We start from the raw sequence: 1,581 nt of genomic DNA on the forward strand, positions 1-1,581 counted from the left end.
TCTTTCTTCCTCCTCCTGTCGTCTCTTTTCATCTTCTTGTCTTTGTTTCTCTCGCTCTTCTCTTCGTTCTTTCTCCCAGGCTTCTTGTTTTCGTTGCATCTCTTCTCTGGTCTCTTCCAGCTGTCTGTCGACACTTTCCTTTGCCTCTTTTTCCAAATGAATTTGTCTGTCCAACTTTTCAAGTTCTTCTTTGAATTGTTGTCGATATCTTTCTTCTCCAGTGTCCTTTTCCTTTTCCTCCTTTTCTCTCATTTCTTCTTCTTTTTTTTTCTTCTCTTGTTCTTCCTCAATTTTGTTCTTCATTTCCTCGAGTTCTTCAGCTTTCTGTTTTCTCTCGTTTTCTATTTTTTCTCTCTCTTCTGCCATTCTTATTTTCATTGCTTTCATTTCTTGCTTATGTTTTCTTTCAATCTCTTCCTTTTCCTTCTGCATCTCGTCTTCCTTCTCCTTTAAAATGTTCTGCATTTCCTTCCTTATCGCAGTTTCAGCCTCTTGCAGCATCTCGTTGGTGTAGAAGCTTCCTCCATTGTCCTTCACCATGGTGTCAATCTTTGCTATCAGCTCACTGACTTGTGTGCGGTTTTGCTTGTCAGAGTTATTGAACACATGGTATCTTCCTCCACAGTTAGAGATCAGCTTCTTAAAGGAATCATGACATTTGTTCTTGATGTAATCATCAATAGACTCTCCCTGACGCTCCAGATCGTCTCCTCTGGTGAAAAGGATGATGGTGAACTTTTCTGAGTTCTTCCCAAAGAATCTTTTAGTGAGCCTGATCGTTTCTCTCTCCTCTGCTGTGAATCTACCAACCCCTATCACCACCAAGAAGACATGCGGTCCTGGAGCCAGCTGGCTGATACATTTCACCAACTCCTCCCGAACTTCATCATTGGACAAACTTGTGTCAAACAGACCAGGAGTGTCGACCACAACAACAGGACGACCGTCCACCTCACCGTGTGCCTTCTTACAATATTGTGTGACTGATATTTGACTTGATGCAGCTATAAACTTGTCGTTTCCTAAAATCGTATTTCCTGTAGAGCTCTTTCCACAGCCAGTCTTCCCAATCAGCACAATCCTGAGACAGTCTGAGTCTTTTCCTTCAACTTCATCACCTATAACATGAAAACAATCAGAGTTAACACTTGAATACTGCTGGATTAAAACTCTTTGGGTCACTGAACACAGAAAAATATTAAATTCTGAAGTACTTACAAGTCATCATGTTCGTCTTCAGCTTCTCAAGTTCATCATGTTGCATCTGTATGGATTTATCTTGTTGTAAGACTTTGTCCATCTGTGCATGTAGAAATGTTGTCTTTGTATAACAGTGTGGTTTGTTTGTGGCCTCACTAATTTTGTCCACAACCTCAAACATCTTTGTAATCTGCTGTTTGTCTTTGATGTTGAGAACCACATGTCTTTGTCCGAACGTCTGAAGAAGCTTCTGGATGTCTTTGTCTATACTTAATATATTTTCAGCAGCTGGATCTGTAGGATCTGAGTCCACAGTGAACAGAATCATGGTGAAGTCATTGACTCGAGAGCTGAATGTGTCCTGGATGGTCTCTAACTCTC

The 1,581-nt window shown here is 40.9% G+C and overlaps 1 protein-coding gene across 1 annotated transcript; it reads right to left on the minus strand.

The window, feature by feature from the left end:
* Positions 1 to 399: 399 nt before the first annotated feature.
* Positions 400 to 1,572, minus strand: LOC102195600 (GTPase IMAP family member 4-like; the record flags this gene model as incomplete). The annotated part of the gene is made up of 2 exons (XM_005755517.2): positions 1,219 to 1,572; positions 400 to 1,118 (listed from the first exon to the last, which is right to left on the minus strand). Coding segments are annotated over exons 1-2 (1,029 nt in total), but the record flags the coding sequence as incomplete, so codon positions are not given.
* Between the last annotated feature and the right edge of the window lie 9 nt (positions 1,573 to 1,581).

The sequence above is a fragment of the Pundamilia nyererei genome, unplaced genomic scaffold (genome assembly GCF_000239375.1).
Source record: "Pundamilia nyererei isolate P.nyererei 1_Seehausen unplaced genomic scaffold, PunNye1.0 scaffold01745, whole genome shotgun sequence".
Lineage (NCBI taxonomy): Eukaryota > Metazoa > Chordata > Actinopteri > Cichliformes > Cichlidae > Pundamilia > Pundamilia nyererei.